The sequence below is a fragment of the Cryptotermes secundus genome, unplaced genomic scaffold, assembly GCF_002891405.2.
Source record: "Cryptotermes secundus unplaced genomic scaffold, Csec_1.0 scaffold601, whole genome shotgun sequence".
In the NCBI taxonomy this organism is placed as follows: Eukaryota; Metazoa; Arthropoda; class Insecta; order Blattodea; family Kalotermitidae; genus Cryptotermes; species Cryptotermes secundus.
In genome coordinates, this window is record NW_019726230.1 from 102,163 (window position 1) to 114,327 (window position 12,165).

Genomic DNA, 12,165 nt, shown 5'->3' on the forward strand with positions numbered 1-12,165 from the left:
AGGTGGTGCCCTATCAAGAATGAATGACATATCTGATCCTTGATCGGTGTGAAAAGGAACATGTTAAAGGAGTAACCGGTAAATCACTCAGAAAACAAAGACGGTGCACTGCACCTGCTAGTCTGCTAGGAAAGACATGTGGTCTTAAGATTCCATCATCTAAGGCGCCCTCCTAGACCCTGGCACACATATTTGAGCAAATATTATTTCCTGGAAACATGTTGACGGGGCCCTGTTTTATTCATTTAAATGGGTACTATACGCCTTACAGATTTTAATATCATCCTATGTAACTTCGTATATCGTCCCATGTCCCACCACTTCCTACGTCCTGCTGCGTCCCATTCCTTCTATACCATAGCTTCAACCTCTACTACTCCCTTGTCTTCCTTCAATGTCATGGTCTCCTGAGTCCGTTCCATTGCTCTCTCTGTCTCTCCAGGGTAGCAGCAAACAGCGTTCTTCGGCCAAATATTTTATACTTAATTAGATACATAGTTTGTTTCTGAGTAGCACAATCGACTGTGCCTGGATTTCGGTTTGTAAAATTACTGTAATTTCCCTTGGACTGTACCTGTATTATTATTGTTATTATATAACATGCATAACTAAGCAATGGAATGATAAACATCTCGCATAAACGCACTTAACCATAGGACGGATATTTATAGTTCTTTGCTAGGCAACACTCAGCGCGCCAAAGGATTGGCGAGGTAGAAATCACGTGACATGTTTGTATGTGGATTTCCTTATGCAACAGTAGGACTGTGTTCTGCGTCCTTGGTCGATTCGGAGGCTATATATCTACAGTTACAAATATAATAATTTTCAATTTTGAGTGACATAGTTCAGAGTTCTGACTTCTGAGTTCTCGGTGGATGATAGCTAAGGATTGTTCGTCGTGTGAAGACCTGGCGTTTTTAGAATAATCTATTCACGTGTAATATTTGGAGTACGTGATTCAGTGAGAATGTTGTAGTTCCTGTGTTCTAGTTGTAGTACCAGGAGGGGACCATTGTGTGTTTGTGTATAACACTGAATTATAAAGTGTAGAATCAGTGATAGCGCTGTGATTACGTGTAAATAATTGTGATGCATATAAGGAGTAAATAAACCTAGAAATTCAAACCCGAACCCGCGTAATTACGAGGGGCGTTCAAGTTCTAAGGTCTCCATTTTTTTTCTCAGGACTGGAAGCAGATAGACACATGCGGTTTAGTTTAAAATACATGTGCACTCTTTGTGAATGCGTGACAGAGATGGCAGCACTGTACAGCACACAGAACTCTAGTGCTGGCAGCGAGAGTGAGCAGTGTTTTCGATACTTAAAACGGCGACGTTTTCGTTACAATAACAGCGAGTAATCATTCGTTTTCTCCATTTGCGTGGCGTTACACGCATTAAAATTCATCGCCAGTTGAATGAGACATGTGGTGATGGTGTCATGAATGTGAAAAATGTACGTTTGTGGGTGTGACAGTTCAAAGAAGGCCGAATGTCGTGTGACAACGAATCAAAACAATCTCGGCCTTGCACCAGCTGGTCTGACAACATGTTCTACCGAGTTGAGAAAGTTGTTTTGGAGGATCGCCGATTGAGTGTGGAAAACATTGCCTCCAAAGTTGGCATTTCCGTGGGATCTGTGCACACAATCCTGCATGAAGACCTGCGAATGTCCTCCAGGTGGGTGCCACAAATGCTGGTGGACAACCACAAGGCTGTGCATGGCAATTTGCCAGGCGATGTTGACACGTGATGAAGGCATGAATGGGACTTTGTTTTCATCAGTTGTGACAATGGATGAGACATGGATGCCGTTTTTCAATCCTGAAACAAAGCGCGATTTTCCAGTGGTCAAAACAGACTTCTACAGAAGCGTTCATAGCGGCCATGGAATCAAGGTGTCGACGTTGTGAAAAATGTGTATGGCTGCAGGGAGATTACGTTGAAAAGTGACAGAAGTTTCAAATTGTTTGTATGGTTATTGTGTGAGAAAAAAATTGGAGACCTTAGAACTTGAACGCACAACTAATACACGTGACAATATTATTATTACGGTTATTACATTTATTCGTCCATTGACTCGTCGTATTTTATTCATTTGCTTGCCTTCGTGTCAGATATTGCCCACATTGCCCTGCGACGTCTTCAGCGGTAACTGATCCCTCGGTGCCCCGTTGCGGGTTAGCATGTCACCGCCAGGATAGCCCTGAAAAATACTTAACGGCGTTACATTCAATTTACCTACAGAAAGGAATGCGGATTTTCGTGTAAACTGTAGGTAACATTTTCTCGATTATACTCGAGCTCTGAATTCGTGAATAAGCATCATTATGATTTCCAAATGTCCAGTTTCATTGAAACCTGTACACGGTCTCTCGAGTTGTCCTATAAGGACAGACGGACTGCTGGATCAAATTTAATAGGCTTTCAGAAGGTTTTGAATCACACATAAAACAGGAATATTCTGAATGTAATATTCATTGCAAGCGTTCAGGCTCCTATTATGCAATCTTAAGTATATCAAGACTTTCGTAAAACAGTTCAAGCGGATTATTGCTCCTGAGGATTATCACTTCGAACATAATAATTACAATTATTTAAATAAAAGTAACAACAAATCGTGAAATGAGAAGAAGGAAAAATAGATGGCCGTGTTTTGTTAATTGCCAAAAATCAATGAATTCAACCGAAAACATTAAAAATATGAAACCAAATCCTGAACATATCTTCATACAAAGAACAGAGGAGATTGATGTGTGAATATTCCTGTAATACCATAAAACAAAACTTCAAAGAGATTAATACAACTTAGAATAATACGAAAGAACGAGCGTATGTTAAAGAAACGAGTTTTAATCAAGGAAATTATGAAGGTACAATGGTGAAAATCTGGCCCCTAAATATATCACACGGTAAAACGTTCAGTGTCTGTAACCAGGTAAATTATTGAAGCAAAATATGTTATTTTAAACACAATAATTCCGTTGATGCATTAAATAATTTCATAGAAATGCAAAATAAATAATGTCTCTATAGTCTCGCACTGTTGCGATGAATGGATGTTTTCTTGCACACATTAAACGTAAAGGTTATCCCTAATGTTATTCCATGCGATGCTTGTTAGTTTTCTGCCACGAATGAACATTCCCTTCCATATCTCACGATCATGCTTGTTATGCAATGTGTGATTTGAGATGCATATTCAGAACGAAGCGGCGAGTGAACGTTTTCTTGCACAATTTTCACGAGAAATGCCGTTCTCAACTGTGCACTCTCAGATGTTTCTTCAGGATATCTCTATTAGCGAAAGTTTTCTTACACACTTCGCAAGAAAAGGGTCTTTCTCCACTGTGTATTCTGAGATGTATGTTTAGGTTATGCAGCTGAGTGAACCGTTTCATGCACACATCGCACGAGAACGGTCTCTCTCCAGTGTGTGCCCTGAGATGCCTGTATAAGGTAGAACTCTGTGTGAAAGTTTTCTTACACAATTTGCACGAAAAAGGCCGTTCTCCATTGTGCACCCTCAGATGATTCTTCAGGATAGAGCCATTAGCGAATGTTTTCTCACACACCTCGCAATAAAAGGGTCTTTCTACATTGTGTATTCTGAGATGTGTATTTAGTTGATAAACCTGAATGAACCGTTTCTTACATACATCGCACGAGAACGGTCGCTCCCCTCTGTGTGTCCCGAGATGCCTGTTTAGGTTATTTCTCTGTGCGAACGATTTCATACACACTTTGCACGAAAAAGGCCGTTCTCCATTGTGAATTCTTAAATGTTTGTTTAGGTTAGAGCGCTGTGCGAACGATTTCTTACAAATTTTGCACGAAAAAGGGCGTTCTCCATTGTGAACTCTGAAATGTTTGATTAGGTTAGATCGCTGGACGAACGATTTCTTACACACTTCGCAAGAAAATTCCCGATCTGCAGCATGCACTCTGGTATGGTTGTACAAATTAGAGTGACTTGTTAAGTTGTTGCAGTCTTTGCAAGAGAAAGACTCTCTGAGAATACTTGATCCTGGTACTGCACTCTGCTCAGGATTTAACAATGTGACACACAATTCACAAAGAGACGTTGTTTCTCTACTACTTCCACTTGCATGTCCCAACAAATTATTCCAACGAGAGAATGACTTCTTACATATCTCGCAAGAATCGAAGATTCCTTCTCTGTTTAACAATTCTTCTCCATGTTCACGACGAAATTCCTTAACATTAAAATCCATATTGACGTGTGTTGCTTCAATATTTGCTCCATTTAATTTAATACTCTGAAAAAAAAAGAACAGAAATATTATAAGAACCCCCCAGTATAGTTGGGCTCGGAGACAGTTCCCAATAATACACACGACACCTTTACAAATCCTGTTACACAAGGAGAAACAAAGATGAAATTTTGTCCCAGATTGATCCCCAAATTTACTAATCCAAACATAAATTTCTCTAAGCAGGTACTAACATTTGTCTGCCAGTTTCAGTGGAAATGTTGCCTGCGTCTCACGCAATGCTACGCATTGGTTAACCCAATCACTTAAACTGGTCCTGCCACCAACTGCAATTATTTGCGAAAGAAGAATCACTCTTTGCCTTGTATGTCTAAAAGTTTGACTGGAATAGTTCTTGAAATTCTTACTGGTATAGAGCACGTTCAAGCGTGTGTAAATGATAGTTCTGTACATAAAGTTACATTGCAGGATCCTGTTGCACTGCACAGGTCTGACTCTGCGGTTTCCTTTAATCCCGTCTATGTGCAACTTCGGTGACAAACACTACATGTTTCGGCCCTCTTCACATGTACAAGGAATCTGCTGCTCACTGTAAAACCGTTTTGTGTCTTATGAAGCCGTCTCACTTCACTTCTGATTACGTTCGTTAATTATCTGTTTTCAGTTTGGTGTCCTTAAGCTATACGTCTTTTGCTTTATTTGTAATATGCGATTGTGTAATATTAGAACTTTTTTTGAGATACAAATTCATATTCCGTTCACGAATATATGGTATTATTTACGGTATTGTTTGATTTGTTGCTTATGACTGTCTTGGCTGTTCTGGCTTGGTGTGGTCCACCATCATGGTCCGTGTTTGTAGGTCTTTTCGTAAGGTGGGTTGTGTTGCTTCCTAAGATGTAATGTGTGTTGTGTGCAGCTCTCTGGTGTTTGTTTCCTATAATGTTATGAATATGAGTTACGTGTGTCGGTGTAACTCAAAACAGTACTGTAATATATCACTTCATATATTACAGATAATGCAAACACGTGCAGGTTAATGAAACGAAAGTGAAAGCAGATGGATAACTCACATAACCGGAAGTAAGTCAAGGCAAACATGAGAGAGACCAAAAGCATTAGAGTGGATGGCAGACAACCTGTACATTTGAAGGTGGTCGTTTAGACGGAAAATATATAGTGTCAAAAAAAAACGCTTAAATAGTAAACGAAGTTGCATATAGACGGCATTAAACAAAAGGCATAGTCACTTGTTCTTGTACATTTGCAGAAATCTGGGATTAAACGGCAATATCCGAAGGCGTAGTCACTTATTCCTTTATAATTTTCATACTTAAAAATTCTTATCTTGTGATTATTATTGTGGTTTTTATTAATTTGTATTTATTAATAATATAACTGCGCCTATCTCTTCAATTTAGTTGCATCTGAAAAGCGTTGCTTCTTTGAGAAGGAGTCTGCACCTGTAATTTGGAACTGGGGGAACACATATGCATACCGTATATTTGTGCTGAAATCTTTAGGAATGTAGCCTCGTAGAACATCAAGATAGAATTGCGAGTGTAATAAGAGAGTCGATATAAGCGGAACAATTTTTTGGGATGTGTCTTAATGTGAAGTGCATTTCTGTTGTGCCTAATTGTTTTGAAATTTCGGTTTTAAAATGAAAGTCAGTAAGGATACGTGAAGTGACGGTTATAGAGATTCACCACACACAGAGTGAACTGCAATGAAGATAAGTGCACATGATGTAGTTACATGGCACATAAAGTTTAGATGAAGACAATTGGAGAACATGACAACAAAAAATGTTTCTGCTATAAATTTATAGTTGGGCACACAACACTTACAGCCTGATTCTTCAAAGCAGGAAATGTCCAGTCAACTCGTGTCAGAATTACTTTTGGGACTCGAGTTGCTAAGGAATGCAACGTCCTTCGCAATCTCTCAAGGCGTTCTTCTTCACTTGCCATTCTTCTCTTGTTATTCTTCTGCTTCTGTTGTTCTGTGGCGAACGCACATAAAATTTAGACGCTGATACACCAGAGCGTGCAATGATATCAGAAAATAAAATAATAAAATTTGAAATGATATTCCAATACATAAATCGGAAAGTTTGCACCCTTGTCATTGACAATTCCCGTGCTTTTAGTTAAATGCCATCTATGAGATTGCAATGCGTATTTACATATGAATGCATTTTTCAACAGGTTCTATTGCGTTGCACTGAAGCGCAGTTAGTATAAATTAACGGGTTTTCAATTCCGCCCCATAGCTCAAGCGGTTAGTCGCTGGCTTCCCACCGTGGCCGCCCGGGTTCGATCCCGTGTTTGGTGAAGATGTATTTTTGTGGACAAAGTGGCACTGGAGCAGGTTTTCTCCGAGTACTTCGGTTTTCCTTGCCAATCGTCAATCCACCAATTGCTCCATTATGACCCTCACCTATCATCTTGGCCTGGTAAAATGGGCCAGAAGTGGCCGCAGTACAATGGACTTAGTCCCACCCCAATAGCATTAAAAAAATTGTTTTCATAGGCCAATTTCTCAATCTTATTGCAAAATATATAAATGAGTACCGTTGAGGAATTAAAAGTTGAAAGTAAATAATTAAGCAGCTGTTCGAAGAAATACCTTAATTTAAGTTGATCCGGAATAGCTCTGTCTGCAAGCTGGAAGCTGGACACCCGGGCATCTATCCCCGACAAGAGCATGGCACTTTTCTCTATTCCACAGCGTCCAGACCGGGCCTGAGTCCCACCCAGACTCTAGTTTACTTGGTGGAGGAGAATATTTCCCCGGGGTAAATAGTCCAGGTCTTGGAGCTGATCACTCGTCTCCTTTAATGCCGATTTCCAGAACGGTGGAGATATACCTCCATTCCCACATATACATTCATGGTTTACTGCTTGATTAATTAAACACAGAGACAGCTTTACTTTTTTCTACCAGATAATTCTATATAGGAACAAAAATTCGAAAAAATCAACAAAATTAAAAATCTACGTTACATGCAACTTTCTTCTGTCACCCACACATCGCAATGAACCAGTAGAATGCAGAACAAATAATGCAATTCTAGGCATAATTTCTATATTTTTTGTTCATTTTTCATTGGAATTTTTCAATTTACATAATCCTTTCAGCCTCAGTATGGCCCCGTTAAAGGCCGAGTCGACCTCACGGCCATAGTGCGGCTAGAGTAATTACGTATGTTTTGTATATAACACATTTTCTTGTTTTGCTTATTTTATTAACACTCACCGAATGTTCATTTCCGAACTGCTGTCGTACATATCCTTTAGAAACCACGGATTTGAATTAGCCGCAGAAGATTTTCTATTGTTCTGAACCTAGTCAAGTGAAAATACGGGATTGACTGTAAAGTCTTTCACCTGAAATATTTCTGAATCATTCACTCATCACAGCAACACAGTACTGATATTGAGGGCTAATACTTCGAGCACTTATAATAATACACTGAAGTGATAAAGTCATGGGATAGGTATCGTGTAGGACTCCCTCTAGCCCGGCGAAGTGCAGCAACTCGACGTGGCATCGATTCCACAAGTAGACGGAAGTTCTCTGGGGAGATGTTGAGCCATGCCGTCTGGATGGCCGCCCACAGCTCCCTGGTAGTTTTAGGTGCATGATTTTGGGTGCGAGTGGACTTCTCAACCACGTCCCATAAATGCTCAATTGAGTTCATGTCGGGCGACCGTGGTGGCCACACCATTCGTCGGAACTCTCCAGAATGCTCCTCGAACAAATTCTGGACAACTCCAGCCCGATGACAGGGTGCATTGTCCTGCTGGTATATCCCATCGCTGTGGGAGTACAAAAAGTTCCTGAAGGGCTGCAAATGGTCACCATGCAGTGTAACGTAGCGGTCACCGGTCAATGAGGTGTTTATATGGGCGAGCGGGCCCAACTCATGCCACGTGAACACACCCCACACCAGTATGGAACCACCACCAGTCTGCACGGTGTCTTGTTGACAAATGGGTGTTCATGGGCTCATGGGGTCTGTGCCACACCCGAATGCTTCCATCCGCCCGAAACAACTGGTACCGTGACTCATCGGACCACGCCACATGTTGCCAATCCTCCAGGGTCCAATTAGCGACGTCACAAGCCCAGGTGAGGCGCTGTGTTAACAGAGGCACTCTGGTCGGTCTTCTGCTCCCATATCCCATTGAAGCTAAAGAACGCTGCACTGACCGGCTGGATATGCGTCTGGTACTTCCTGCTTTGAATGTGGATGTGATTTGAGCCAGTGTCGCTTGTCTGTTACAACGGACAATTCTAGCTAGACGCCGCTGGTCACGATCATTAAGCACCGGTAGTCGGCCACTGCGCTGTCCATGGTGGGTGGAAATGCCTTCCACAAAGTATTCCCGGTACACACGTGACACCGTGGATCGAGGAATGTTGAATGATCGCACAACTTCGGAAATGGGATGTCCCATCCGCCTGGCACCCACTATCATGACGCGTTCAATCTCCGATAATTCACGTCAGCTTGCCATGATCAGACTGGCCGGTGTTCAACCTGACTCACGAGAGAACACCTCACAAGTGATACTGCTCTGGGCATTCCCAAGACGTCAAGGGACGGTGGCGCCACTTAAAAATAAATTTACATACTGCTATCCCATGACTTTTCGCACTTGAATATATATAGTGTATCATGTAGACCCGTTACTGAATAATGCCTTCGGAAACAGACAAGTTCCCATGGTAACGAGTCCGCGCGCAACAATTTGGAAACTGTTTTAAACGGTTTTTTTCTATACGGTCCGTCCTGAAATATTATAAGGGAAATAACTGTAGCTACAGTTCACATAAACTGAGGTCCCCTGAGGCTCATGTTACATTGAATGAACGGAATATCTCCTTCATCACTCATGTAATATATTTGGGTGTAATCTTCGATAAGAGGATTACATGGAGACTGCACATACAAATTATTGAAACCAATGCAGTCAAAACATTTATTAGAAACTACTCCCTATTAGCAGTGAGCGTTTAAGCACCAATATTAAACTGACCCTCCTTAGGCACTTATCAGATCATTAATGGCTTATGCTCGCCACACTTGCGAATTAATGGCAGACACCCACCAACTGAAGTTGTAGTGCTTACAAAACGAATTTCTCTGCGCCGTTCAAAGTTTCCAAGGCGCACACCGGTCCGATATTTGCACATGACTTTCAGCCCTTCCATATATACGATTATAAGGAAATTGTGCAGGCGACAATCAGAAGTATTACAAGATCCTGAGAATGAACATGTTCGTGGTACAGGCTAAAGCGTAGCTAGATATTGAATATACAAGTATAAGAGGCTTCAACTTGGCGAGCTTACGACTGTTCAGTTGTCTAAGCTGCTGTTGTAGAGTAAGATTCGTAAGATAGGGTTGATTTTCTTTGCAAAGCCTCTACTTACAGAGGACTCACCTATAGAGCAAAAGGAGGATTTGAATAACATGAGACACGTGCATTTGACGAAAGGCCAAGCATACGAGTATTCTTAGGAGATAATCTCTCTTCTCGTTAGAGAAGAATATTGTAGCAAGGGCTCGGCCGAAAAAAAATCAGATCGTGAGTCTCTATTATTTCTACTCCAAGGTGAAATGATTGGCGGTAAACAGAGAGTCGTAATAAAATTTTGAGGCCGAATTTGTAGGTCAGAGCTGTGGGATATTTCCCGGAGAGTAACGAAGCTCTCCATTATTGGAAGCTGTTACAGTGGAACTATTGGTGAAGACTATAACAGTTCTGTTATTGTAGGCTTGGTGATGCCCAGCGTTAGCCTCCAATTTTACCTTTGTAATTGTTAGGGCGCAGTTACGTGGTCTGAAAACTACGTAGAGATCCATGATTTATTTAATCCGTCTTGCAGTGCATACATTCATTTATCTCCTTCTTTCCCTCGCACTACATGTTTCGGCATAATAATGCCATCTTCAGGTGCTTACTTGTCCACGTCAAACCAGTTCATTGCATGCCATGTTCACACATTAAAATAACTAAAATATGTATCTATCATATACATTGTCAAACGTTAAAAGTATTAAAATTGTTCAGGATACCACATCGCTACGTCGCCCCTCACTACGTCAGTCACGCCCATTCTCCTTTGTTGGAGCACTCCTTCACTATCTTGTGTGTTGTGCTTTTGTTGTGTCGTGCTCCTGCGACTGTGTGTGTTATACTGTTGGGCTTCCTGGGTATGTGTGTCACACACACACACACACATACCCAGGAAGCCCAACAGTATAACACACACAGTCGCAGGAGCACGACACAACAAAAGCACAACACACAAGATAGTGATAAAATTATATAAATCCAATATACCAATCAGATTTCCAATAAACAATACTGAGTTAATGCACGTAAAGTAGCAAATTTAATCGTAATAATTCATTGAAGTGTACAGAAAGTATTAAACATTTGAAATTAAATATTGAACACCTCTTGATAACTATAAACAGAGGAGATTCATTTGTGATATTCCTGTAATAGAAAGAAACAAAGCTTCAAAGAATTTAGCAGAACTTATACGAAAAAATAAGAAAGGAATGAGAGTACATGTGAGGATATAAATGTGACAGAGCTGGTCCCGAAACATATCAAACGGTAAAACATTTACATTCTTTAACCAGAGGAATTCTTGAAGCAAAACAAATTATTTTACACACCATAATGCAGTTGAGACAAAAAATGTATTTTCATAGAACCGCAAAATTAATATATATCTGTAGAATCGCACTTTCTTGTTGAATGATGCTTTCTCTCTCATGATATTCCGCGTGACACCTTTTTAATTATCAGCCGAGAGTGGACATTCCCCGCCATATTGCACGATCTTGCTTGTTCTGTACTGTGTGTTTTGAGATACATATTCAGAATGAAGCGATGCGCGAACCCTTTCTTGCACATTTTGCATGGAAACGGTAGTTGTCAACTGTGTATCTGAGATGCGTGTTCAGGTCAGAGAGTTGAGACAACCTTTTCTTACACATTTTACAAGAAAGAGGCAGTTCTCCACTGTGCACCTTCAGATGATTCTTCGGGCTAGAGCGCTGAGTGAAAATTTTCTCACACATTTCACAAGAAAAAGGCCGTTCTCCACTGTGTATTCTTAGACAATTTTCAGGGTAGAGCCCTCAGCGAATGTTTTCTTACAAACTTGATAAGAAAATGGCCGTTCTCCACTGTGGATTCTAAGATGTGAGTGTAGGTTCGAGCGGTGAGCGAAAGTTTTCTTACACACTTTGCATGAAAAAGGTCATTGTCCTGCGTGTATTCTGAGATGCATGTTTCGGTTCGAGATGTGGGCGAAAGTTTTCTTACACCTTTTGCACGAAAAAGGCCGTTCTCCCCTGTGCAATCTGAGATGATTCTGCAGGCCAAATTTCTCAGCGAAAGCCTTCTTGCATACTTCACAAGAAAATGGTCTTTCTCCATTGAGTACTTTTCGATGCCTGTACAGGTTATGGAGCAGAGTGAACCTTATCTTACACATTTCGCTGCAAAATGGCCGTTCTCCAGTGTGTACCCTGATATGGTTCTCTAGATCAGTGCGACCAGGGATACTTCTTTTACATACATTGCATGCAAAAGGCTGTACAGGACCACTGAATCGTTGTGCTTCACTACGCTTAGGAGTTAAATATGTGACACACATTTCACAACGAGACATTGTTTCTGTGCTGCTTCCACTTGCATGTTCCGACAGATTATATCTACGAGAGAATGATTTCCTGCATATCTCGCACGTATGAGCGTCCCCTTCTCTGTATGACTCTGGCAATCCTGCACTCTGTTCACAAAGACGTTCTTCTGCATTAACATCCTCATTGAGGTGCGTTGTTGCGCTTAATTTAACACTCTGAAAGAAAGAGAAAGTGTATCAGGACCTA

The 12,165-nt window shown here is 40.9% G+C and overlaps 1 protein-coding gene across 1 annotated transcript; it reads right to left on the reverse strand.

Moving 5' to 3' along the window:
- Positions 1-2,855: 2,855 nt before the first annotated feature.
- LOC111864050 (gastrula zinc finger protein XlCGF8.2DB) lies at positions 2,856-7,127 on the reverse strand. The gene is made up of 3 exons (XM_023851003.2): positions 6,870-7,127; positions 6,089-6,243; positions 2,856-4,283 (listed from the first exon to the last, which is right to left on the reverse strand). The coding sequence occupies exons 2-3, from the start codon at positions 6,209-6,211 to the stop codon at positions 3,264-3,266; spliced, it is 1,143 nt and encodes a 380-aa protein (XP_023706771.1). The 5' UTR covers positions 6,212-6,243; positions 6,870-7,127; the 3' UTR covers positions 2,856-3,263.
- Positions 7,128-12,165: the final 5,038 nt, after the last annotated feature.

What these genes read in the sequence shown, in the direction of transcription:
- LOC111864050 (XM_023851003.2), bottom strand. Translation starts at nt 6,211, where the DNA reads ATGGCAAGTGAAGAAGAACGCCTTGAGAGATTGCGAAGGACGTTGCAT. An exon ending in CTGCTTTGAAGAATCAGGCT is followed by an intron (nt 4,284 to 6,088) that starts GTAAGTGTTGTG and finishes TTTTTTTTTCAG; the next exon opens with AGTATTAAATTAAATGGAGC.